The sequence below is a fragment of the Lipophrys pholis genome, assembly GCF_963383615.2.
Source record: "Lipophrys pholis genome assembly, chromosome: 6".
NCBI lineage: Eukaryota > Metazoa > Chordata > Actinopteri > Blenniiformes > Blenniidae > Lipophrys > Lipophrys pholis.
This window is the reverse complement of record NC_137629.1, coordinates 2,349,029-2,374,326: the sequence shown is the minus strand read 5'-3', so window position 1 is coordinate 2,374,326 and position 25,298 is coordinate 2,349,029. Positions and strand designations below refer to the sequence as shown.

General features: G+C 46.7%; 1 protein-coding gene across 1 annotated transcript in view; it reads left to right on the top strand.

Moving 5' to 3' along the window:
* Positions 1 to 25,298, top strand: part of rapgef2b (Rap guanine nucleotide exchange factor 2b) — a 116,072-nt gene that overhangs the window by 78,645 nt on the left and 12,129 nt on the right. Inside the window, 12 exon segments of the mRNA XM_080465468.1 lie at positions 12,040 to 12,171; positions 16,141 to 16,318; positions 17,540 to 17,676; positions 18,506 to 18,664; positions 18,753 to 18,905; positions 18,983 to 19,147; positions 19,542 to 19,649; positions 20,259 to 20,462; positions 22,542 to 22,650; positions 22,735 to 23,011; positions 23,850 to 24,007; positions 24,539 to 24,779. Of these exon segments, the coding sequence (XP_080321594.1) occupies positions 12,040 to 12,171; positions 16,141 to 16,318; positions 17,540 to 17,676; positions 18,506 to 18,664; positions 18,753 to 18,905; positions 18,983 to 19,147; positions 19,542 to 19,649; positions 20,259 to 20,462; positions 22,542 to 22,650; positions 22,735 to 23,011; positions 23,850 to 24,007; positions 24,539 to 24,779 (2,021 nt within the window).

Below are 25,298 nucleotides of genomic sequence, written 5' to 3'. Positions count from 1 at the left end.
GTAAAAGTGTAAAGACGTGTGATGGTGATATCTTTATTTCTGTGGATGAGAGGCGCAGCGGCTTTTCTTATCGTCTCGGTTGCTCTTTAAACCTCCGTTCTTCACTGTGTTGTGTGATTTTGCCTCCTCGCATCGCCGCATGTCAGGGGACGAACTGCATCGTATCTAATGTGGAGAGTCTCCAGAGTCTCACACACACACACACACACACACACACACACACACACACACACACACACACACACACACAGCTTCGTGGTACAGCTGGGAAGTGGCTGCGTCTCGTGTCACTTTTCTCTCCATCTCCTCCCGCCTCCATTTCAGCATTTCTCGCTGCCTCCGTTTCCACGGCAACTGAAAGCCCCAGAGGGTGTGGAGGGTGGGTGGGGGTGGGTGCAGGGGGGAGGGTGTTGGGGCACGGTTGCCATGGCTATCCCAGCTGAATGACAGTGATAGTGTGACATCATCTCACTGTCAGCCACAACATTATGACCAGCTGCCTGCTGGTCTGTGGATGACTCCTGAAGCTGTGATGTGATATCAGACTTCGGTACAAGGCAAAGCTCGGCTTCCCATTTTGACCTTGTTTACTCAGCACATCCCACAGATGCTTGATGAGGCTGAGATCCAAATGCATTATCCTGCTGAAACAGGCCTCTGCCATCAGAGTTTTTCCAGCCTGACGCTTCGTTTACACGTCGTTTCAAATGAAAACGCATGGTTTCTGCGTTTTCATTTTAGAAAAATGTGTCACGTTTACACGGCAACGTTTTGAAAATGAAGCCCGTTTACACGGCAGAAACTTAGAAAACAATGTAGTTGTTGGCTGTTTTTTGTTATGAAATGACAGAGAACAATGAGCTCTAAACATTAACAATGGGAGGACATTCTAATGGACAGACCACCAAGTTTGATTGTTATTACAGTGACTGTCAAAGTAAAACCACCAAGTTGGATTGTTCGTACGGTGACTTTCAAAATAAAACTACCAAGTTGGATTGTTATTACGGTGACTGTCAAAGTAAAACCACCAAGTTGAATTGTTATTACGGTGACTGTCAAAATAAAACCACCAAGTTGGATTGTTATTACGGTGACTGTCAAAATAAAACTACCAAGTCCAGGAGAATATGGACTGGGAGTCATGACACCACAGAGGAAACTTTGTTCTGATTGGCTCTACTGAGCATGTGCAGAACTACTAGTTACTGCAGCTGTGGTGCGGATTAGCAGCACTTCTGTCGTTATCTAGTGTTTTTAGAAAGTGTCGTTTTTGCCTGTTTACACAACAACATTTTCAAAACGTTCTTCCTTGGGAGACATTTCTAAAAAGTTGTGTTTTTAGTGGCTCCGAGCACTGTTGTCATGTAAACCGACACCCAAAACGCTACGGAAGTTTTGCGTTTTCACTCCATTGCCATGTAAATGGCCCTGAGCGCCACACCGGATTGTCGTCTTTTCAAACAGCATCTTCAGGTATTCGACGCATAAAGACCATGTGAAGTGAAGGAAACATGTCACCAGACCAGACCACAGCCGTCGTCTTGCTCCGCGGTTTCAGTTCTGATGCCTGGTCCTGCAGCTACGCAGTTCTGTACACCACCACCATCAGAACCAGCAGCAACTTTCACTTTCAGCTGCAGTAGTTTGTTGGATGGAGCCGCACTGTCCAGTCTCTGCAGGCATCAGTGAGACTTCTCCTCCCTCCTCATGCCGCTTTGATGGATCCTGGCTGGAAACACCCTGCAGGAGCTCCGTCTCCAAGCCAACACAACTTGAACTTCACAGGAACCCTCACGCTTGCTCCTTCTTTCTGTGTGTGACTCTGAGGCTGAAGCGCCCTCCCGCCCACCGCCAGGTGCAGCGATGGTGATAATCGGAGCTGCTCGCTCCGCCTGTCACTGCTGATAATGGCACGGCTGATCAGTGTATGAACCCGCTGCCACTCTACATCTTTTACTCTCTCTCTCGCTCTCAAGAGGAAGTGCCGCCGTCTCTCCACCCAGGAAATGGTTTTCCTTTGCTCCGTTGCCATGCCAACCGGCCCCAGCCGTGATCTTGTGCTGAAGTGAGCGTGATAATGGCATTACTCGCACTGTGCTCTTCTCCTCCTTCATCCTCCCATCATGCCTCTCACATCTACCTTTTTTTTTTCTCCTTCTTCCATTTTCATCCTTCCTCCCACTCTCAGCTGTGTGCCAGCTCTCTCTCTTTCTCTCCTCCTGTCATTTCACTGTCATCTCTTCATCTCCTCCACCCTTCTCTTCGTTCTGTCTGCTGGATGTGCTGTAAGCCCCTCCAGAGGGGCACGGCCATGTACTGGCTGCTGTCAGGGTGGGGAGGAGGGTCCCCCCCCCCCCCCCCCCCCCTCCTTCTTCCCCCTCTTCCTCCTCCTCCCCTGACACACATACACCTCCCCCTGCTCCCGTTCCAAACAAACCTCTGGCTTTAACGTACAGTACCCGGCGGGGGCTGCAGGCGTCTCCAAATAATCTAATGGTGCATAAAGGCGTGCGTGTGTGTTTTTCTTTTTTCGTTTTTTTTAACGTGTGTGCTGCTTTGCTTTTGGGAGAGGGAGGGAGAGAAGGAAGGCGGAGGGAGCAAACGTGAGTGAAAGTGTTGTCAGCCATTTTTCTCATCTTTTTTCGCTTTTCGTTTTCTGCTTTCTTATCGACGCGCCGCTGCGCTCCGGCTGGAGATGTGAGTGTCAAGTGCGCGCAGAGGAGACGCAGACTGGATTTTTATTAAAAAATGGCTCTTTTTTAAGGGGGTTTTTACCTTCTCCTGCAGAGATATTTGTGTGGAATAAAGGCAGAAGGAAGCTGTTGGTTTTGACAGTGTAATCAGGCCGAGGAGCAGCGGATCCTCCCCAAACTGTCAAGCCGCCGCCTCCTTCAGAGACGCCGAGGCGGTGGAGACAGACGGCTCGGTTGGAGATTGGAGATGGGGGGCTTGGCTGTGGCGTAGAGCCGCTCCGGGATGGTAGATTTTAGCCCGGTGAACATTTTTTCATTATGAAACCATTAGCAGCATCAGACAGCAATGGAGTCCCGAGCCAGCAAGATAAATCCCCGGTAAGTAGCCTATCGACGCGCGGCGTTTTCTCCCATCTTTCTTTCTTTCTCTCCCCACCGCCCTCGTTTATGACCCCCCAGATATGATTACCGGCCCTATAATGGATGTGCATCAGATTTCCATCGAGCCTTCTTGGAGATGGATGAGCGCAGGGCGCACCAAGGACAGACGGGCTAGATGGAGGGCTGACGGTCGCTCCAGTCTCGGATGTGTGTCAGTGTGTTGTACTAGAAGCGGCCGCCATGTGCTTGCTGTCACCGCCGCGCGCACGCTCGCGTGAATATTAAGCACTCTGAGGGCCTCGCGCGTTTTAATAAAAATAAGGCGAATTAAAAAAAAAAAAAAATCACCGCGCGCGCATTTAGGCACAGAGACGCGTGGCACGCGTGCAAGAATGGAGAGTTTTAATATCAATTTCCATTTGGTGACCAAATGGAAATGAATGTGTGTGTGTTATTAACCAAATTTTGGTTACTGACACACAAGCACGCACACAGCAGTGCTGCAGCCTGTGTGTACCTGTGTGTGTGTATTTAATGACCGACGTCTCTACACTCATTATGTTTTACGACGCACCAAGTTGACAGCACCTGATTGTAGCTCCCCAAGACTTTCTCATTAAATTAATAACGCCAGATGCCGTTTGCTTCCAAGAGAAAAGTGCAGGTCGTGTCATAAATCACGGTAGTTTTCGGGGAGAGGTGATGTCATGTGCTCCTGAATTCAGTTATCCAACCGGAGAGCCTCCAGGAGCTCCAGCACAGGTCGCATTACAGCCAGATGAGTTATTTTAAAGCAGAAAATGGCAGAATGGACTCTTGAGATAGGAGAATGCACTGGATGTGTTTTGAGGTTTTTTCAGTCTTTTTCTCCGCCAGTCTGTGCTCGTGGCGCTGTCCATGGTGCTGGAGCTCCAGCAGCTCAGCTGATCTGCACTTCACCACCGACCCCATTGATCTGCCATCAGCTGCCCTGCCCCCCCCCCCCCCCCCCCCCCCCCCCCCCACACACACACACACACACACAGCCTGAAGGACAGCGCTGTAAATCAGCACAATATTCCTTTAATAGTCACAGACGTGTCACTGCTGGTGACATGGATCAGCCTCCGTCACTCCTCACAACTTTGTGCTGCTCAGGGAGGCCTGGAGGAAAAGAAAAGACCACTAACGTTCCCAACATGGAGCCAAATCTACCAGATGCATTCAGATTGTCTCCATTGTATCCTCCAACTAATAATCCTAATATGGGGCGAGTTACAACAAACCACAAAACCAGCAATTAGCAATACTTGCAAATGATTAATCCTAGTATGTGTCCATTTTAATAGATGCGTTCACATTTGCTGAATTCTGGAAGCTTTTTTTTTTTTTAAACATTTTTAAAGTATTCTTAACATTTCACTCTTTTAGGCTTTATTGCGGCGGATTAACCAGTTAGATCTTCCTGCAAATAACAATCCTATTATGAATATAATTCAATACATGGATTCAGATTCACTTCAAACATGCTATATTGATTTAATCATACAATTTTAAGTGATTATATTTTCCTTGGGTATTGTGGTTTTCTCGTAAGAATAAATCCAAATACTGAGACATTTTATTAGATCCTTTTAAATGCGTATGTTCAAACAGCATTTTTAGCATCTTCTTTATCTGATTTCAGGCCTTTTTGCAATCAGTGCTCCTAATGAGGAGCCATTTTTCATCAGTGTTTGCAGACACTAAATTTGGTGCGTGTTTGGACATCTTATTCAAGCATCTCTGATGTGTTTGCACAGAAATTAAGCCTTTTAGCAGGTAATTGTCCTAACACGGAGCCGTTTTAATTGATGTGTTAATATTTACATGCTGTTGCATGTTTAATGATCTTTTTGAAGCATTATCAACACCTCTTTTCCTCAACTATCCACATTTAATACTGCTCAATCACAAGTAAAATACTTTTTTGCCATTTTAAAAATTCCATGCATACATAAAAGATTCCCCCCGATGTGTTCTTATGATTGGACGCTTATCTGTTATCTTTATAATGCATAATATACAACACAACTGTAACTTATGTCTTGTTGGAATTGATGTTTCTTATTTTATTCCAGAAAACGAACTGTAGATAATCTATTAAAATAACATTGAAGCTCTTATTACAGAGTTAAACAACTGTTAATGAAGAAAAGCTGATATTTCTAATAAAATGAATGCTCTTGTTCTGGAAGTGAATAAAAAAGTACAGACCGAACACAGTGGCCACAATATAAAAAGTAGAAGCAGGATCTTTCTTGTTGTCATAATCTTTGATTGCTGTTTTGTGGCACCAGATGATAATTTGAATGAAGTTTTATTCTACATCATCAGCGTTGATGGATGTCTGGAGGAAAACACATTCTGCATCACTACCAGTCCTCTCTCTCTCCGTCTTCATCTGGCTTTTGTTTTCTCATGTTTTTAGCATGCAAACCGAGGCCTGTGTAAATGTATCTCAGCAGGAAACCCACCGTGGGCAGAGTCAATAACAGCCACCAGGTCTTCTAACAGCTGCGTCTTCACCATGGTGGGCTCGTCTCCGCTGGCTGCTTTAAGAGCCTTTCTTTCAGTCTCCTTCCTCTGAAAACTTGTTTGGTCGTGTTTTATCTTTACTGCAACTCAGCAGACCGACTTCCACCATCACAGCTCAGTTAATGTTGATTTATCAGCTCTTTATGGCCCTTTATGACTTCATCTTTTTGCTTATAGCTCAGTCATGAACAGTGTCTCCTTATCTTTGGACGTTTTATGGTTCGGATGGCCACACACCGACGCCATGTGCCCGAATGTTTACTGAGTCTGGTAATAAATCAGAGGAAAGTAACTGAATGCTGAAATCTGCTTGGTGCCATTAAGGTTTCTATTGTTTACACTGAAAGTGAATGAGAACAGAAACTTGATGATGGGAGGAGACACTCTCATCAGTCAAGTCTTTCACTCCACATCAGCTGGTCAGAATCATAACAACATGCAAACTCCACTCAGAAAGATCAGTCAGTGTTAACCCCTACACCACCAACCCGTCCTTTTTACTGGTGTTTATAGAGACGCGGTGGTCTGCAGGGGATCGTCTTATTGCAGGTAATCATCTTCTCACTCCTTCCTCCTGGCTCGTGGTGAGATACCAGAGAGCATATCAGAGCCATTTAATCAGACACTCTGCAGAAAGCATTTTAATCTTTTGATCCCCGAGGCTCAGGAAAGGGAGAAGCTGCCTTCACGGTCCAGGAAAACACTGAGACGCCTCTTTGAGATGCCACCACTGCCTTATAGCCTTCCAGCATCTACTCACAAGAAGCTGGAGTCAAAACCACATGTGTTGGAGTGTAAAGGAGCTGCTCTGCTTCAAACCACAAGGAAAAGTTATAGTTTGCATGCTCCAAAATTAAATCATTATATCGAAGCGGAGGGGTTTTGGGATTCGATTGACGCACTGTGGAGGGTTCTGGATGTGTTGGTGCTCAGGACACGCAGTGTAGGAGCACCGATTCCTCCCGAGCACATGCAGGCGGTGAAGAGATTGCGAGCCAGTCAGCCGGCGCTCGCACACAGGGCTTCCACGCAGCAATCTAGGTCATTAGGTCTGCAGTGTAATTTAAGGAGCGCCACATCTGCTCACATGTAGGCAGAGCGGAGTGTTGTGGCCAGAGCATTAGAGCAGCTCTTAATCCTCCTGCGACAGCTGATTGGACGTATTTCGGCCAGCAGTTCTGCAGCTCGCCTCGTTTGTTTGAGAGGGAACACAGAGTTCGGATAAACAGGTTAAGAACGGAAGGCTTCGGTAAGGTAGGATGACGGTTACAGTTTTGTGTTTCGTGTATCACTCCTAGATTTAAAAATCGTCCAGTTTAGCGTCGTATCAACATTTGGCTTAATAACATGCTGCCACCAATCGGAGAAGCCTAATGACTGCGTGTCGTTGCTCCTCACTGGCATCCATCTTGGCCCAATCTCTGGCATGCCACTGGGCCGAAGAGGTCAATGGACCACATGCTTATGGACTGAATGGACTCTGGCTTATTGGCCGACAGACGGATGACCTAAATGAGCGGAGAGAAAGGATTAAGTGTTTATTATCCCCTCCCTTTATCCCGCTCTCCTGCCCTCCCTTTATCGCTCTCTCTCCAGGGGGAGGGGCTTGTTTATGTGGGGGTGGTGGGGGTAGCTTGGGGGGGGGTTGTGGAAACCAGTGGGATATTATTATTGACATGTGGACGACTCAGCTGGAAGCTGTATTGACAAACTCCACATGACCAGTTCTGCTCCTCCAATAATGAGGATATTCAATTAATTTAACCTTTGTGCACCTTTCCACTGTGCAGCCAAGGGATTCATCATTTGAGCAGAGGCAACGGTGGCCGAGAGGGAAGGGAAGTCTGCTGCTTTGAATCAAAGTTCTAATCAAACCTGCAGAGTTTAAAGAATCTTTTGGGTTTGGTGATAAACTGCATGTAAAGTAGTGAAAAACTCACAGCGTCAGCTGCTTGTCTAAACTTCAGGACATCACTTTTCTTTATAAATTTACAGCAAACACTTGAAATAGCCAGCTTTTGTGGTTTTTAGTGAGTTTTTCTTTTTTTCTCACATATACCAATTCTTACATTATCCTTCTTATGGTAACAGATCACTAGAGACTATGGAAGATGACTGTATGAATCCGCGTTTCCACAGTAACATTTTGTACAATGTAGTTGACATGCCAGGTCATGTGTTTGCCCCGTTGGTTGTTTTTATAAAGAAACCACACACACGTGCAGCAGAGAACAATGGCCTCTAAACACGGTTGGTAGAGCGGCCGTCTCCCAATCGTAAGGTCGCAGGTTCCATTCCCATCTCTGCCTGCCCACATGAAACAACAATGAACAATGAACCCCAAACTGCCTGGGTGAATGCAGGGAGAGAGTGAGTGGTTGGTGGTGGTCAGAGGGTGAATGCAGGGAGAGAGTGAGTGGTTGGTGGTGGTCAGAGGGTGAATGAGTGAGAGAGTGAGTGGTTGGTGGTGGTCAGAGGGTGAATGCAGTGAGAGTGAGTGGTTGGTGGTGGTCAGAGGGGCTGATGGTGCAGATTGGCAGCGTCGCCTCCGTCAGTCTGCTCTAGAGCAGCTGTGGCTACATACGTAGTTTACCACCATTGAGTATAGAGTGAATGAATAATGCAAAATAAAGTGTCCTGAAAAGCGCTCTATAAAACCAGTGCATTATTATTATTATTATTATTAAACATTAACAATGAGAGAACACAGACAGACGACCACTTTGATTGTTATTACAGTGACTGTCAAAATAAAACTATCAAGTCCTTCTATGATTTGCGTTTTCAGATGTTCACAACATTGTTGTTGTGTTAGCAAACATCTGAAACACAACAAAAATGTTCCGTTTTCACTTGCAAGCATTTCATAAACGGGACCATAACCCCTTCCTCGATGGTTTCCAGGCTCGTCTACACGATACGTTTGCTCGGGCCTACTTTCAGCTGTGGATTCACACACACGTTAAGTCCTCCAGTGTGTTTGGAAGCGACTCAGAATAAACTGCGACGCCTTGTTCATGGTAATGTGGGCGTGTGTGCGAGCTACAGCGTGGCTGCTTGCTGATGTGTTTTCGATACGAATCTCTCCAAGCTTCCATTAGCCGCTGCCAGGAGTGCGAATAATCTCTGGGTTTCAACCAAATTTCCTTTTGAGATGACAATAAACGTGATGTTGTGTCTCAGAGCTGTGGCGAACGTCTAATCAAATATAAATAGTCTCAGTGTCTGCTCCAAGAAAACTCCACTTGTGTGGTTTGTGATGAAGAGCGCCGTAAAAGCCGTCGGAGGGGAATGTGATGAGCTTTCATCACCGCAGCTACAGACACAGAAAAGAGATTCATCACACAATATTGTCCAGCCAGTGATAATAAGTCAGCTGGAGGCAGTCGGGGTGAAGTCAAAGCAGACGAGGTGGACTGGGAACTAACCGCCCGAGGGGGGTCGCAGACCGACTGGGTCCTCTGGTTAGTGCAGCCAGCCAGATAATTAAACGCGATGGCAATCTTTGACACGGTGTAATCACGTCACACCTCGGAGCCACGGGCGCTGTGCTGTCTGCCTCTCGCTCTGCCGCCAGACGCATCAAGAAGCTCAATCGTACCACATTCAGATCCTTCAAGGAGCCCGGCCACGCTCCCAGAGTCACTCCAGCACCTTCAAGCTCCTCGCAAATATTACAAAGCTGCTGTTGTCACCTGGGCTGATCCTCATTATCCTTCAGGAGCAGAACACACTCGCTCCTTAATGAAGCTATAACTCAGATGAAATCTCCAGAAGCCGACGTCGGACGAAGCCTCAAACTCATTTAGTTGCAAATGAACCTTTGAAAATGTGTTTTCATTTATCCCTCTTGTCAAGTTGTTTCTGCTGCTGAAACTGATTCCTGGAATCATCTGAGGTCCTCATGTTTACAGCCAGAAAGCATCTTTTATTGCTTGAAGACATTCGCGGCTTTCTTCTCAGTCATGACCTGAAAGCTTTAGTATCGGCACAGTCGGGCTCATATCAGTACGAGGTTGTTTTTATTTCACCTCTTAAGATTTATAACTTTTTTTTTCATTGACTGTAAAACGATCATATTTCTTTTTCACGCTCCGGGTCAGAATCGACACCTTTAATCACTGTGAGGGTCACAGAAGGTCGTTTTCTCTCCCGAAGGCTCCTACAAGATTTTACTGAGGAGAACCGACTTCATCTCTCTGAATTCAAATTATTCAATCAACTGAACCTTGTCAGTACCTACAGAGTAACTACCATCGTTATCCAGCAGACATTCAGAAGCACCGTTCATTTGTTTACTACCAAAACGTCAAGCTGCAGTGTGTGGTTTAACTTCAGATCCGACCCCGAGATGTTTGGAGTCGGCAGGCGAGCTGAATCAGCCCCGTTTGACTTTTAGGTTTAAAAAAAATGAATATTGATGAAGTGGAGTTGAAAGTGGCCCAGAGCGAACAACATGCCCGTCGAGGATCAAATATATGGTAGTAAATAAAACATCTCGCCATGAAATATTCACGTTTGTAGACACCATGAACCAGTTTGAGCTGTTTGATTAAACTTCTAATTCACCCCGCTGGCTTCTTGGTTAAAGGTGATGCACTTAATTCAAACTCATTTATATTGTAGACTAATAATGATGCCTGTTGTGACAAATATTTTTTCGTATGCAAGTAATTTAAAAAGCTTGTTGCCAGGCTTTAATTAAACTGATGTCTCAGTTTTGAGTCTAATTGAAAATACCTGCTAAAGTTGTTTTGTTTTCATCCATTAAATTAAGACTTTTTTCACAAAAGTCTCATAACTCATATAAAAACTGCAAAATAAAGTTAATTTATATGATTTAACAGTGAAAATGTGGATAATTAAAATGTTGGGGCCCATTTACACGACAGTGTTTTCAAGTGAAAAAGCAAAACTTGTGTTTTGGGAGTCAGTTTACACGACAACAGTGGAAACATAACCTTTTGGAAAACTGCTCCCAAGGTGAACTTTTTAAAAATGCTACGACTCTGTACAAACAGGGAAAATGCATCTTTTTTGAAAACATGGCTGCTGCTCCTGGTCACCACGACTGCAGTGACTAGTTGTTCTGCACATACAACCAGAACAAAGTTTCCTCCGTGGTGTCATGACTCCCAGCCCAGATTCTCTTGGGACTTTTATTTTGACAGTCACCATAATAACAATCCAACTTGGTGGTATATCCACTAGAATGTCCGTGTGTGTGTGTGTGTGTGTGTGTGTGTGTGTGGGTGTGGGTGTGTGTGGGTGGGGGTGTGGGTGTGTGGGTGTGGGGGTGTGGGTGTGGGTGTGTGGTTTCCGTGGAACCTGCCATCAATTTCAAAATGTTGCCGTATAAACGAGAAACTTTTCTGAAACAATGAGTGTTCACTCGAAACGTGTGTTTTCACAGTGAAGCTACACGCCTGTGCTGCTCGGCCTCCAACCTCGGATTGTGGCATTTTGTACTCGAGCGCAGGCCAGAGAAACGGCTGCATCAAGCTTCAAAGCCTCCGAAAAGAAAAACTCGCAGGAGGGGGGAGTTCTGATGTATTTTACATTTCGGGGTCAACTCCACTGAGAAGTGGGTTGGCTCATTTACAGTACGGCTAATTACAGCCCCCCCCTCCCCATTTAGGTTGTGCACTTTAATGAGGGTATTTCCTGCACTTCTGCTCGACATCCAAACTGTAACAACATTTACTCGTGGCTCTGATCGTCATCGCTTCAGTCTCGTAAACACTGAGTTTCTATTCTTGGTTTTACCTCATGGCAGGTTGGAAGCTCGGTAAAACTAACACATGGAAGGAAGGATGGAAAATACTTCTTTTTTTATAAAACACAGATTGTTTCCAGTCCCGTGTTGCTCAACTAAATGCCCCTGACAGATTCTGTGAGAGTCGGATGATTTAATTAACACTTCTATTTTTTCTGCCATTTCTGTTCTTTAATAATAAATTAGGTGTAAATTTGAGCTCCTGCAGTGTGACTAATTAATATTTTTTTGCTCTGTTAACATCTTGTAATCACCTCTGTGGAATGAAGATGAATTCAGAAGTGCAAAGAAAAAAACAAAACAGTTTTCCAGTTCAGATTAGAGGGAGAAAGAGCTGCTTTATAGAGGAACAATATACAACATAGGGTGAAAAAAACAACCGCCTGTTGTTTTCACGACGATGTTTTAAAGATAGAAGGAAGACGTAGTGAGATGAAGAACGCAGGCGGCGAGGAAGGTTTGTTTTTAGACTTTAAGTCCTTGATTTCCAGACGATCTGAAGGACGACAGTTTGCCTCTAAACGCCCGGCGGGCGGCGCGAGTGTTGGTGTGAGTGACCCACCGCCGGGCCGGCTCGTACTGACCATCTGTGTGTGTGTGTATGTCGTGTGTGTGTGTGTGTGTGTACAGCTCCCCGCAGACTTCAGCAGACTTCACCTGGCCGACGGCTTACACCCACAGGTGACCCACGTCTCCTCCAGCCACTCAGGATGTAGTATCACCAGCGACTCTGGAAGCAGCAGCCTGTCAGACATTTACCAGGTAAGTCGTCGTCCCCCCCCCCCCCCCCCCCCCACCTCAGACCTGCCAGTCAAACTCACACTGATCATGACGTTCAGGTGACACAGGACTGGAGATAACTCTGCAAACCGATGACAGAAAAGATTTTCATAGTTAAGTAATAAATATAATTGATATTGGCCACATTCAGAAAGACATTTTATTCCTGCTAAGGAATTTAAAGTCTCGGCTGCCAGAAAGGCAGTAAGATGCTAAAAGGAGGCAGCGGCTGCTCGGTGGGGCGGCAGAAGACAGACTGGTGGTCCGACCTCCCCCCCGGCGCCGCTTCGCCTCGCTTCTCAAGCTCCCAGCTCCAGCGATGAGGGGCGGAGCTTGACGTACGGTTACGATGGAGGACGTTCCTTAAACCTTAAACCACAGGTTTTATATCGGCGGTGAGATTCATGCTGCCGACGTGACGGGAGAACAGGCAGTTAAAAATAAACGTCAGGAAATGAAATACAATTCAAAAGAACACACACACACACACACACACACACACACACACACACACACACACACACACACACACACACACACACACACACACACACACACACACACACACACACACAAATCTCGTGACTCTAGATGTGCCACCAAACCCCGAGACTAATCCTCTTAGCATCACACACACACACACACACACACACACACACACACACACACACACACACACACACACACACACACACACACACACACACACACACACACACACACAGCAGGTGACAGAATTAGGTGTGTGTGTGTGTGTGTGAACTGCCCCTCCCATCTCCAGGCTGTGATCCTGGTCTTAGCGCCATCTGCCAGCAGCTCTTGATTCCTCTCTGATTCACACACTGGCCTGTTTCCTCTTCTCTACTTCCTCCTCCTCCTCCTCCTCCTCCTCCCTCGTGCCACAGCCATGTCAACTGTTCCTCCTCTGTCTCCTAACTCTGTATTTACTGACCTGAACTTGTCTTTTGTCTCCTTGTCTGTGCTTTTTATCTCCTCTGCTCCTTGATTAACCCTTTGTGCTTCCCTCCCCTGATCTTACAGATGAAAATAGTTTGAATGTGAGAATCTGCTCTTCTTCTTTGTCTTTAATGGATCCAGGAGTTTTGGACTTTGAGTTGGGCGTATGAAGGAGAATTCTCTGACATCGTCCAACAATCGCTACATACAGGCTCATGTTGGACCGTTGGGTCTTTTTCTCTATTTTATTTGAATGAAAACTGTTATAGATTATTGAGAAGGAATCTAGAGAGGCTGAAGAGGAGTGAATAGTTCAGATCGTCTTCTGTGCGTTTCAAAAGAAATCCATAAAGAACAATCCATAGAAATGCATATAAAATATAAATATAATATAACAATATAAAAAATAAAAACATTTTCTTAAGAGCTTTGGACACCGAGACTCAAGCAGAGATATCGCTGATGCTGCTGTGAAAAAAAACTACCTGGTTGTTATCAAACTAGCCTCAACGCTGTGCTGTCAGGGGGAGTTATAAGACTACCCAGAATGCAACAGTCATGGGAGTTTTCTGGACATTTCACTGTAGTCATTTTATGTTGGTTTTGTGAAATTAAAGACATTTCCATCACCAATACTCTGCACCACAACAAAGAACAAGTTTACATTTACAGCTTATTATGGCACTATTTTACCGGTCCAGTCCACTCAAGATAAAATTTGGCGGAATGTGGCTCCTGAACTAAAACGTCTCTGATTTAAAGCGACTATAAAACGTAGTTTGCACATAATACCAAAACATATTTGACCAAAAAGGTCTCTGTATTGGTTAAAATATCAGTCACACCATCCTGCTATATATTGTATTGACTTATTAGGAAAGCAGCTTGCACCAGTTTTTCCTGGTTTATTGTATTTTCAGTTTAAATTGATCAGTCTGACTGAAGTAAAATATGCTTTTCAGGCAGATGAGAGCAAAACAGCAGCTTCGATCTCACTCTGAACAATAACCTTTAAATCACATCCGATGTTATTGTCATTATTGTAGTTTGAAGTTACGCAGTATTGGCTAATTGCAGAATAAGTTGAGTGTCGGTGTTTAAATCAAAGCTGCAGGTTGTCGTTAACTTTTGTCTCCCATCAGAACCGAACTCAAACTTACCCCTGAATATGGACCAGGAATAATTAAACTCATCCCTAATGACCTTTGGTGTCCAGCACGAGTGTGTTTCTCTGCAGCATTTATCTCCTTGATCGCTGGTTGAAGTTGCCTCCTGCAGGTTTCTCAGTTTGTGCAGTTTTCAGTCTCGGTCACAGACTCTTCCGCTGCTCGTCTAGTGGACATCATCCTCACGTCACGGCCAACATGGCGGCTCTGTTTGCTTCTGAATAAATCATGAAACTGGTCTAGCAGAAGAACTCTGAAAGCATTGATCCAAGAATAGCCCTGATGAAATATTAACAGCACCTGACTTGCTCACCGGCTCTTAATGCTCACTGCACATTTATGGATTTCTGATACACGTATGACACGAAAACAAGCCGGCGCATGAATACAAAGGCTCCGGAGCCGACTGCATTTAAACACAGAGCGGAAGCTCTCGGGTCTTAATCGCTCTCCTCACGTGCCGCGTTAAGTGTTTTTGCACCATGTTGAAAAACGAATTACGAGAGGATGTGCTTCCTCAGATCTCTTGTGCTGTTTGTGTTTGTTCTCCAGCGTATTGTCTGAAGTGTGCCGAGCCGGTTCTGAAGTGCGTTCAGACAAAGAGCGCCGGGGAAATGGGATGCAGATTTATTCAAGACGTCGTTCTGGTTTCAGCTCTGGAAAGACAAATGTGGGATGATTCAGACTCTTCTTACTGAAAGACTTTATTTCATTTTTGCTCTGTGAGCAGGCTCTCACTCAGCGTGTCGGTCGACCCTGGCGGGGCGGGGTGAGCCGGCCGGCTGGCCGGGGCGGGGCGGGGCGGGGCAGGGCAGGGCGGGGCCTACCGGGTACCAGTGACAACCAAACGACCACTCTGACACTGAATCATTGATGTGCCTCCTGCACATGGCGTTTGAGGAGAAATGACTTGGGTTTGTGTGCAGCAGGACGGTGGAGCATTAACACGTTAAACCGCCCGTCCTGAAGGTGAAGATGCGTCTGGCGCTGGGATTCTGTGGACAGTTTGCGAAGGCAACCTTTTCTTCTCTTTCTGTTGGGAGGCTTGAGGTTGGGCTCCACGCCGGGGTAAGAGGGTTTGTGGATGGGAGGCTGCAGAGCTCATGTCTTGTACTCTCTCTCCCGCTCTCTTTTTTTTTTGCTTTGGTTTCCCTTCCGAGGTTCTGAGGCAGGCAATCAGGCCCTTCTGTCATTTTCTAGAAATATTTTCTTTGATGATAGCAGTGGAAGTGCGTTACTATCGCTCATGCACAAGTAATTGCATTACATTCGCTTCTCATCTCGGCTCATTTTTCTGCAGCTCCACACACATTTCATCTTGTGCTTTCAAAGAACAGGATCTGGCTGCAAGGCGCGCTGTGGAGTTTGCTGAAGGGGAGAAGGGAGGAAAGTTGGGAGTTAATTAGCTTGTTACTATGCACAGCAGACTGTTTGGTATGCGGCGTTGACGCCTGTCTTTCTCACACTGTTCTGAGCACCTCTTATCCATTTCATAAAATGGGTCAAATCTGCACAATAGTCTTGACGGCTGTTTTCTCTTTGTGTGGCTCGGCTGCTGTTTGTACTGTAAAATGCCTCCAGTGTGTGTCTTTGTGCACACGCTGTGCAACCGCTGAATGCTTTCGCCGCTTGTTTACGAGTGCGTTCACGTTTTGAACTGATGGTCATGAAGCCGGAGCTCCTCGGTAGCTGCTGTTCGGACTCTTAGAGACGCTCTTCAGCGCGGCTGTAGGTCAACGCGGTGACCTTTCCGGTCGCACAGGATCCGCCCTCGTCTCTCCATCGCTGCTCACGTTTCACAATCTCGTTGTTTCTGTTTCATTTCCAGGCCACAGAAAACGAGCCGGGCGACATGGACCTGAGTGGCCTGCCGGAGACCGCCGTCGACTCCGAGGAGGACGACGATGAGGAGGACATCGAGCGAGCGTCGGACCCCCTCATGAGCCGGGACATCGTGCGGGACTGCCTGGAGAAAGACCCCATGGACAGGACCGACGACGACATCGGTGAGCCGCCTCTATTTGTCCATGTAGAGATTCCAAAACTTCCAGTCCAAAATCACATTAGCAACAGCAGCAGCTTTGGTCGCTCCATTGAAATAACCTCTATGTCCTCATCAACACTCCAGAAACCACAGTCACTCTCGTTTCAGTGCTTCTTGCCCTGATTTCAGTTCCACTTATTGCTCTATAAGAGCCACTCCCTCGTGTCTGGTTTCAATTGGTGGCAGTAGATTTACATCTGTCTGAAGTCGCCGCTGCTCTCGTTCACCACGTGGATGTTCCAGTAATTCTCAGTCGCCACGTCGAGGCCGCGGCTTCGTGTCGCTTAAAGCTGCGGCTCGACTGCATTCGCAACGATAAGCATTCAGTCGTAGCGCAGCTGCAGATGTGAACTCCGGGAGGATGATGCTCTGCATGTAGAGAGAGTAAGACGCCCCCTCCCCCGCCTCACAGTCCCCCCCCCCCCCCCCCCCCCCCCCCCCCACACACACACACACACACACACACCGCCAGCAGGCTTTTCTAGGTCACATCCTCCCGCCTCACCTCTCCCAGCACATTAAACTTTCAGTGTTTCTGCAGCTTCACACACACGATGCATCTACCATGCCAAGCCCAGGTCAGCCAGTACACCAGACAGGGGGCTGCAGGTGGGGGTGGCGGGGTGTGGTGAGGGTCCTGCTTTAAGCATTAATGTAGGAGGCTGCAGAATGTTCTAGTCTCCATGTTAATGTCTTGGCTCCTCTCACAATGTCAGTCCCTGTTAAAGAAGCCTTTGTCCTCAGTGGTGCAGCAGGTCTCTATCTTGGTTGAGGGTTCGATTCCTGGCCGGTGCAGAGATAAAACTTAGCTGAGTGTTCAGCTCTCTGCTGACCCCCCAGGAGTGTCCGGCCCACACGTTGAGCACCGCTGCTCTAACCATGAGCGAGACGATGTTAAGTCTTAAGGTTCCGATATCTCCTTCACCTCAGACTGAGGTCGTTCACACTCAGCAGTTCTTCTTGGCAGGACGTCACGTCTGAATCGATAGAATTGATAAGTCGGCTTTATTGTGGCCACGTAATGATTCCTCTGTCGGTTGTGTGTTCACTGTGATGATGACCCATGTGGGTCGCAGCCCATCCTGGTTCTGAAGCTCCTTCTCTCTCTCTCTCTCTCTCTCTCTCGCTCTCTCTCTCGCACTCTCTCTCTCGCTCTCTCTCTCTCTCTCTCCCTCCCTCACAGAACAATTACTGGAGTTCATGCATCAGCTGCCGGCGTTTGCCAACATGACCATGTCGGTGAGGCGGGAGCTCTGCGCTGTCATGGTCTTCGCTGTGGTGGAGCGCGCTGGCACCATCGTCCTGAACGACGGAGAGGAGGTGTGTGTGTGTGTGTGTGTGTGTGTGTGTGTGTGTGTGTGTGTGTGTGTGTGTGTGTGTGTGTGTGTGTGTGTGTGTGTGTGTGTGTGTGTGTGTGTGTGTGTGTGTGTGTGTGTGTGTGTGTGTGTGTGTGTGTGTGTGTGTGTGTGTGTGTGTGTGTGTGTGTGTGTGTCTCACTGCATGTTCACGCACACATGAACCCGTCTCATGACGGCCCCTCGCCTTTATATAAGCGCCTGTCTCTTCACCTCTTCACAACAATGACTCTTTATCTTCCATTTGATGTTTTTTTTTCTGCTCTATTAAACCTGAAAGGCTGAAGCCTCGTACCACCGGCCCTGTCAGATCTCCCAACATACAAAGCTGACCTCACTGGTTCTTGATTTCTTTGTGAGATGAAGTTTTATTAAAGACATTTTGGTTACTTCCTTTACAATAATGCAGCCAAACAAGGTTCCTTCCAGGCCTAAATGTCTGCTCACGGAAAAGTTCAGGTTCATTTAGCAGATTCTTCAAATTTCATCTTTTCTTAACAGGACGGATGAAGTTCTCTTCTGTTTGAGTGTCGTAGCATCTTCTCTCAGTGATGTTTTTCTAGACTTCCTTTTGCTTCATCGCTCAGAGGAAAATCACAAACCATCTGTTATAGTGCAGCTCTTCTGTTTACTCCACAAGCGGATAAGAAAACTTTGATTCATTAACGTCCACCAGCTGTTGGGAAATCTTCATTCGGCCATAACCTGATACACAGTGTCACATGTGAAGCCTTTCTTCTTCTGGTGTGTCTGTAACGTGACCTCTGACCTCTGACCCCACGCTCTGGCTCCAGTTGGACTCATGGTCGGTGATTCTGAACGGCTCGGTGGAGGTGACCTACCCCGACAGCCGGACGGAGATCCTGTGCATGGGGAACAGCTTCGGGGTGTCGCCCACCATGGAGAAGGAATACATGAAGGGCGTGATGAAGACCAAGGTGGACGACTGCCAGGTGGGAGCCGTGATGAAGACTCTTCCATGACTAGTCCATATCTCCAGATTGAAGCTGTGCTCACCGAGTCTCTCTGTGTTCTCTCCAGTTTGTCTGTATCGCTCAGCAGGAGTACTGCTGCATCCTCAACCAGGTGGAGAAGAACATGCAGAAGGTTGAGGAGGAAGGAGAGATCGTGATGGTGAAGGAGCACCGGGAGCTGGACCGAACGGGCACCAGGAAAGGACACATCGTCATCAAGGTGAGTCGGTTTACCTGCTCCGGTCTCATCGGGCAGCGTCTGCAGAGCGAACTCTAACCCGCCATGTTGGACCTCAGGGCACACCGGAGCGGCTCACCATGCACCTGGTGGAGGAGCACTCAGTTGTGGACCCCACCTACATCGAGGACTTCCTGTTGACTTACAGGACCTTCCTCTCTAGCCCCATGGTCGTGGGCAAGAAGCTGCTGGAGTGGTTCCACGACCCCAGTCTCAGGGACAAGGTTCGTGACCCGCAACTCCGACATGCAGCCGTCCGATGATTGAACCGAAGGAGATCTGCTCAGTCTCTGCTAACAGGAAGGCAAACGTGATCAGTTCTACTGCTAGGTCATGAGTACAAGCAGACCTCATAATATTCAAACAATGATAATATTTATTTTTGAAACGCGGTCAAACCTGGTTAGAAGTAGTAACATCAAGTGGTTTTCTTTTCTTTAGATTTCCCATCAAGTGTCCTGTATGTCCATCTAACTTAATGCAATGACGATTCTGAACATATTGAACACATGAAGATTTCTTGTTAGTTACATATCAGAGCAGAAAACTGCAGAACTATCATCTGACATTGTCTGTGCAGCTAGTCAAGTGCTAACAGGCCGTTTGTGTCTCCACCAGGTTACACGGGTAGTCTTGCTGTGGGTAAACAATCACTTCAATGACTTTGAGGGCGACTCAGCCATGACTCACTTTCTGGAGGAGTTTGAAAACAATCTGGAGAAAGAAGTAAGTTCAAAGGTGCAACATCTTTTTTCAACTTTTCCAACTTATCTCAGCCAGTTTAGTCATGCACTACAAGTTTTCACCACAAGATGGTGTATCGAGTCACTCAAAGAAGAAATAGATATGATGATCTGCCTCTCAACATCTAACTTCTGGACCTGATCTGAGAAACTGAAAGCCGGTTAAAGAACAGACAGGAAGTGACTCAATGCTGCCACCTAATGTACAACATGGCTCGGTTGGTAGAGCGGTCGTCTCCCAATTGGAAGGTTGCAGGTTCGATTCCCAACTCTTTCTGCCCACATGCTGAAGTGTCCTTGGGCAAGACACTGAACCCCAAACTGCCTGGGTGAATGCAGTGAGAGAATGTGTAGGTGGTGGTCAGAGGGGCCGATGGTGCAGATTCTGTCAGTCTGCTCCAGAGCAGCTGTGGCTACATACGTAGTTGACCACCATGAGGTGTGGAATGAATGAATACTGCAATGTAAAGTCTCTTTGAGTGTCCAGAAAAGCAATATATTACACCTTTGCATTATTATTATTATTATTAACAAAAGCTTGAATTTCACACATCGCTCCCGTTAAAATCCAACCTTCTTCCTTGTCCTCCAGAAAATGTGTGGGCACCTCAGACTGTTAAACATTGCATGTGCTGCTAAAGCGAAGCCGCGGCTGGTGACGCTGACCAAGCCGTCCAGGGACTCTCCGCTGGCGTTCAGCCTCCTCGGCGGGCAGGAAAAAGGTTTCCGCATCTTCATCGACGCCGTGGAGCTGGGGAGCAAGGCAGCAGAAGTGGGCCTTAAGCGGGGAGATCAGGTAGGAGGTTTTCTGATCATATGTGATGTTTTTGTTCCTGCTGGAGAAGAAAGTGTTGAACACGTAACCCATTTTCAAAGAAGGTGATATGGGCGTGAAATGTTGACCAGATGTAGGTAAGAAGCCGGACCGTCCACACGTGGATCTTTGATGCTGTCATTTCTGTGAAATTCCTTGTTGTTAACAACATCTGGTTAGAATTTCATGCCAATATCACTACTGAGAAAAATGTTGACGTGTTCGAAACTTCTTTTACCCACAGTGAAGGGAGAATTCACTCCAGACAACTGTCAATGATCTTTGTTTAATGCCACATTAGATTTTTTGTGCTGTAATTGGTTTTTACATTTTGCTCCGAGAGGCATTAAAAGGCCTTGATTGAAAACGTTTCAAACTGAACCTGCTAACGGCTGCAGGCGCCCTGCGTTGGTTTTCTCCTGGCAAAGCTTTTCACACCCGGCCGTCTTCCGAGCTTCAAGCAAAGTCTCTTAATCCTTGAAACCGTCCAGAGTGTCTGGATGTGAGTGAAGCCCTCTCCACTCCAAACATCCCCAGCAGCTGCTTCCCCCCTAAAGGGAGGAGCAAGGCCGTGACATCAACTCTCAACGTTCACACCTCTGGGGTGTTTTCACCGCTTCAGTTTCTGTCATTGTTCAGTCAGGATGCAGGTCACGACCTTCAGCTTTCATATCACGACCTTCAGCCTTCATATCACGACCTTCAGCCTTCATATCACGACCTTCAGCCTTCATATCACGACCTTCAGCTTTCATATCACGATCTTCAGCTCTGAACTCACTCCTGACCGTTTAATCATCTCTTTGCTCTTGAAGCAAAAGTCTTCATTATCTTTAATTCAGAGGAAGTACAGGTACTCAGAGGGTATTTGCCGGTATACTTACTCGATCGGTTAATGTCGATGTTCACCGTGAGGCTGACCAGCCAATCAGAGCCAGAGTAGGGCAGGTCATTAAGGGGGAATTATTACACCAAAATCACGTGACACTGAGTAAATACTAGGAACTGATTGTCACTAAACAGAGTCGTCCTGATGGCACCCCCCCCCCCCCCCCCCCCAAAAAAAGAAGACGAGAATATTTTCTCCACAGACCAATACTCTACTGCAGCTACTCGGGTAAAAATACTTCAGTGACAGTTTCAGCGTTACTATTTTACTTGAGACAAATTATAGATTTCACTGACATGGAAAAGTAAGAGGTGGTGAGTACACGTGCACACAAACATAAAGGTTAAATGTTTTGTCAGAATAATACGTCAGTTTAATAATTTGTATTGGAACAGATAGTTTTGATTTGAAAGAATCGGAAAAAATCGAAAAACTGCTCTGAATTAAACAAAACACCATGAAATGTATTTGAAACTTTTGAAACAGGGAGTCTTAATATTTGAACGTAATCTGATTATTTTGAATTCAGACGTTACAAAGAGACAGTTTGAACAGTGAAGGAGGGGAAGTACAGTAAATTACAGGAAGGAAGTACAAATACTTCATTCACAGTTGTGTGTGTGTGTGTGTGTGTGTGTGTGTGTGTGTGTGTGTGTGTGTGTGTGTGTGTGTGTGTGTGTGTGTGTGTGTGTGTGTGTGTGTGTGTGTGTGTGTGTGTGTGTGTGTGTGTGTGTGTGTGTGTGTGTGTGTGTGTGTGTGTGTGTGTGTGTGTGTGTGTGTGTGTGTGTGTTCCCTGAGGGAGGCAGCCTCTCTGGTAGCAGATTAAATCTAAATATCCTGCAGCCGTTCTGTAAACACTCAAGACGAGGTGATATCTGACCTTCAGTTTGTGTTGGTATTAATCCACGTGATGTGGAGTTTTGTTCTCAGGTATAAATCAGCGTGTAGAGAGAGTAATAGTATCTGGACCGCAGGTTCTCGAGACCTGCTGACGGGAGAAGAGCTCACTAACTAGCAGCAGTTGGATTTTTCATCTGGTGGATATTTGTTTGGACACGATTGATTTGTTAGTGGGAAGACTTGGCTGTCTGTTCACATCATTATTTCTTTTTGGGACTGGACTGAGCGATGCGTTTGGATTAGATTTACTGATGGATTCCTCTTTTTCGCAGATCTTGGAGGTCAATGGACAGAACTTTGAGAATGTCCAGCTCAGCAAAGCCAACGAGATCCTGAAGAACAACACCCACCTGTCCATAACTGTGAAGACAAACCTTTTAGGTAAGATGTTCACGTCCTCCCGTTGAAGCTTTAGTACAAGAAAGAAGTCTGACATTTTTTCTGCTCCGATTCGTATTTCTCCAGTGTTTAAAGAGCTGCTAACGAGGCCGGAGCACGAGCACGACCTGGACGGCGAGGAGGAGCACGACCGGAAGAACGGGGCGCCGCACCTGCCAAAGATCGGAGACATCAAGAAGGCCAGTCGCTACTCCATCCCGGACCTGGCGGTGGACGTAGAGCAGGTGATGGGTCTGGAGAAGGTCAGCAAGAAGGCCAAGGCCAACTCGGTGGGAGGACGTAACAAGCTGAAGAAGATCTTCGACAAGACGCTCACCAGCATCCTGCCGCCCAAACCGTACAAGTAAGACCTCAACACATTTTGACAGAAACACAAAGCAACTGCAGCACGCAGATGAATGTTTCGGATATGAAATTTTAATGTCCAATAATCTTGTTTGATGGTGTCAGCAAACTGCGCGCAGCGTGTGTTCACTAAGCTCACAGGTCTTTGATTGCTTTACATCACCGGGGGTGAAATGTTTATTCCTCAGCTGTGCAGCCTGATTGAGGCTGATTGTCTCCACTTTTTCACATCAAGCGATCCTTTATTTGCTTTACGTTACAGCACGTTTCTCTGTTTACTTTAAACTGTACCTGGTACATTGTCGCTACGTCTGAGTCTGGTTTCTGCAGTTTTCTTCCTGTTAGAGGGAGTTTTTCCTTTCCACCGTCGCTCATGTGGATTTGTTGAGTTTCTCGCTGTCAAAAGCACCTAGAAATGAGTGAGTTGTACTTGTGCTCTATAACTAAAGTTGAATGGAATTGTTAAAGGACACGTGGCATCGCATCTCGTCAGTGCATGACGTGTCAGTCTTAAAAGATTTGCATATAGTTATTATGAAGATAATGGAAGCGGCTCCATAGCAACACCATAAAAAGGAAATGAAGGGGCGAAAACGTGTTTTTACTGGATGTTTAGTTGTTTTGTGCTTCAGATCGCAGCAGTTTGTTACTGTAATGATGAAACACCTTATCTCAGGTTGATATTTCAGCTCTTCAACAAATCATCAGTGTTTCTGTACCCTGATGCTTCAGCTCTCTTTGGCATGTGACTTTGCACTGTTGCCAAAGCGAACGCCGCCCCCTGCCTGTCGTGGTCAGAACTGCTCTCTCACCTCCTCTGCCTCCTGTTTCCATAGCGACGTCTGCGTGGGCCAATCGCAGGACGACATTATCGTGGGGATGAAGCAGTCCAAACAGATCCCGCCGGCGCTGCCGGTCAGCGGGAACCTCTCGTCGTCGAACCCCGACCTCCTGCAGTCGCACCACCGCATCCTGGACTTCAACAACCAGCCTGGTGTGTGTTCACACGCATCACCTCCTGCGTTCACTGCGTCTCTGGGGGGATTAAATAATGGAAATGTCCAATCTTATTATTATCATGCTCAGTAGAAGGACAATAAGAATGCTTCCCTCCGGGATGTCAGGACTCCCAGTCCATATTCTCCTGGGACTTGGTACTTTTATTTTGACAGTCACTCTGCGTGCTTTCTCAGCATTTCTGATCTTTCCATTTAAACGGCCATTGTTTTCAAAACATTTCTGAAACGATGCATTTTCACTTGAAACGTTGCCGTGGAGCCTGACAATGGAATAAGTCGTCTAAAACACTCGTCAGTTGTTCTTTAGTGTGTTGATGAAACATAAACTCTGTTAAATCTGTATTTATAATGTGAAGGCTTATTGAGTGACCTTTTAACCGCATCCACATTGAATCTTCATGATCTCTCAAAGAAAAACGTATTTCTTGTGACTGACATCAACACGGTTCATTTCTCACTGGAAACCAGCTGAATGAATCCTTCATCTCTTTATCTCTTCATCGCAGACATGTCGGACCAGGTGTTGCGAGTCTTCAAGGCGGACCAGCAGTCCCGGTACATCATGATCGGGAAGGACACGACGGCCAAGGAGGTGGTGGTCCAGGCCATCCGGGAGTTCGCTCTGACCGCGGCTGCAGAAGCGTACTCGCTGTGCGAGGTGTCCGTCACACCCGAGGGCGTCATCAAGCAGAGGCGGCTCCCGGATCAGCTCTCCAAGCTGGCTGACAGGATTCAGCTGAGCGGCAGGTGATGCGACTCACCTATGGCGCTTTTCCACTAGTTGCTCCTCGACTCGACTTCGATGCTTTTCCACTACGTGTTAGTTGCCGCTACCAGGTTCTTTCGTGGTTCCTCCTCAGGAGACGATGTGATGTCGGCAGACGGCAGCTGCTGATTTGCCGCCGCGTCACGACACTAATGAGTCAGGAGAGCGTCTCGTTCACCCGCCATTTTTTAAACCAGATCAGTGATGAGCTGCAGGCGTTTCTTTGTCTGGTGGTGACCAAAGGATCTAGGAGCTCCATGGAACAACTCGCTACCACTATCAGGATTCCACTGGTGTTTTGGATTAACTGGTATCCCAGTTAACTAGTGACCGGCTTCCTCCAGTGTCTCCTTTTCACAGCAGATGTTAAAAACCAGACCAGAACCCCTAGCTGTCCTGGCGAACGCCGTTTAACTGCTTTTCCATTTTAGTTTAAAGTATCATAGCGTTTGTTTGTCTTATTTTAACATCAGCTGCTGCTAACTGCTGGTGGCAGAAGT